Source organism: Aplysia californica, unplaced genomic scaffold (assembly GCF_000002075.1).
Source record: "Aplysia californica isolate F4 #8 unplaced genomic scaffold, AplCal3.0 scaffold01239, whole genome shotgun sequence".
Classification (NCBI taxonomy): Eukaryota; Metazoa; Mollusca; class Gastropoda; order Aplysiida; family Aplysiidae; genus Aplysia; species Aplysia californica.
The window spans coordinates 23,158-24,631 of record NW_004798509.1 but is presented as its reverse complement, the minus strand read 5'-3'; the positions used below and the strand labels follow the sequence as shown (position 1 = coordinate 24,631).

Sequence of the window (1,474 nt, the reverse complement as noted above, 5' to 3'; positions counted from 1 at the left end):
CAGAAATGAGTTCTTTAATGGGTGTGAAAAGTTTTGAGCCAAAAAGCAAAAATTTGACAAAAATTGTAATAACCTGCGGAAAAATGCCCGTTTCTTCACTTTGATTATTTTGACGAGAGCCTGATTCCCCCATGCTGTCTCACATATGAGGCATCGTCGTGAAATCAGGAGCTCATCGAAATAATAAAATCGAAGAAATTGGCATTATTCCGCCCGTTTGGCAATTTTTACAGATTTTTTGTTATTTGCTCAACACCTTTTATGTCCATGTTAAAACATATTCATGTGTACATTTTACTGGAACTCGTTGATAAGAGGTCCAAGAACAGATAATTTGTAATTTCCAAGGGCTCTCAAGCTTAGGAAGTCACGGTACTCAACTTTGGAGGCCATTTTCTGGCTTATTTTACCTCTGAAACAGGGCGACCTCCACCTCCTTCAATTACAAATATCTCGATTTCTTTTCAAGATCAATGGCTATTTTATTCATCAAAAGCAAGACAAATAAACAGGCTTTAAGGTTATACCAAAAAGCTCCATATACTCCAAAATTGACGAGCGCCTGATTTCACCGCATGGTGACAGGTATAGAAAAGCTCAGCACAGAGGTAGAAGGAGAGCTCTTGTTAGGGGCCTGAACTCCAAGTACACGTTTTTGGGTTTTACATTTTTTAAAATTTGGGTAGGGGGGATTCTAATGAAAGAGAACCCCTCCCCCACCTCCCAAATCATCATCATCATCATCATCATCATCATCATAGCCTTTCTCAACTTGCATCAGGATATAGGCCACGAACGAACACTTTCCACCTTTCTCTATCCTGGGCTAGCCTCTTCATGTTATTCCATGTCTTCCCAATCAACACAATTTCAATCATTTAGGAGATAAGCTTTGATCCGGCCAGTCAGGACCAACTCATCTTGAGAGGGATACAGACTCATACAGACCTCGTCAAGCCAGAAAGAATGAGGTACTCGATGAAATTCTTCCCACTCAGGAATCAAACTCGGATCTCCTGCATTGACGGCAAATCATCTAACCACTACACCATAGACACTAGACAGCGTTAGGTGGGAAAATGTGGTGATGATGATGATGATGATGTTAATGATGATGATGAGGAGGGTGACAATGATGATGATGATGATGATGAGGAGGAGGAGGAGGAGGAGGAGGGTGACGATGATGATATGATGATGATGATGATGATGATGACGATGATGATGATGAGGATGATGAGACAAACACCGTGACCTCTGGACCCCGAGAACCCCGAACAGTAACTTAGAACTATTTTCTACTTCCAAAATTTCCCAAAAGTACTTACAGTTATGGTGTCATGTGTCATCTTGGCATTCAGGACAGCGCCATCTTTTTTCTGTGAACAAAGAAACACACACAAGGGGGGATCAAGTACACAAAATAATCTCATTTAAGAATAAATGTATAATTATAGAAGGGGGAAAAAAAGAG

General features: G+C 40.6%; 1 protein-coding gene across 1 annotated transcript in view; it reads right to left on the bottom strand.

Annotated features, from left to right (window-relative positions):
- The window catches only part of LOC101848258 (inositol 1,4,5-trisphosphate receptor type 3), a gene marked incomplete at both ends in the record, with an annotated part of 112,704 nt that overhangs the window by 110,185 nt on the left and 1,045 nt on the right, over positions 1-1,474 (bottom strand). Inside the window, 1 exon segment of the mRNA XM_035973446.1 lies at positions 1,329-1,379. Coding sequence (XP_035829339.1) covers positions 1,329-1,379 — 51 coding nt within the window.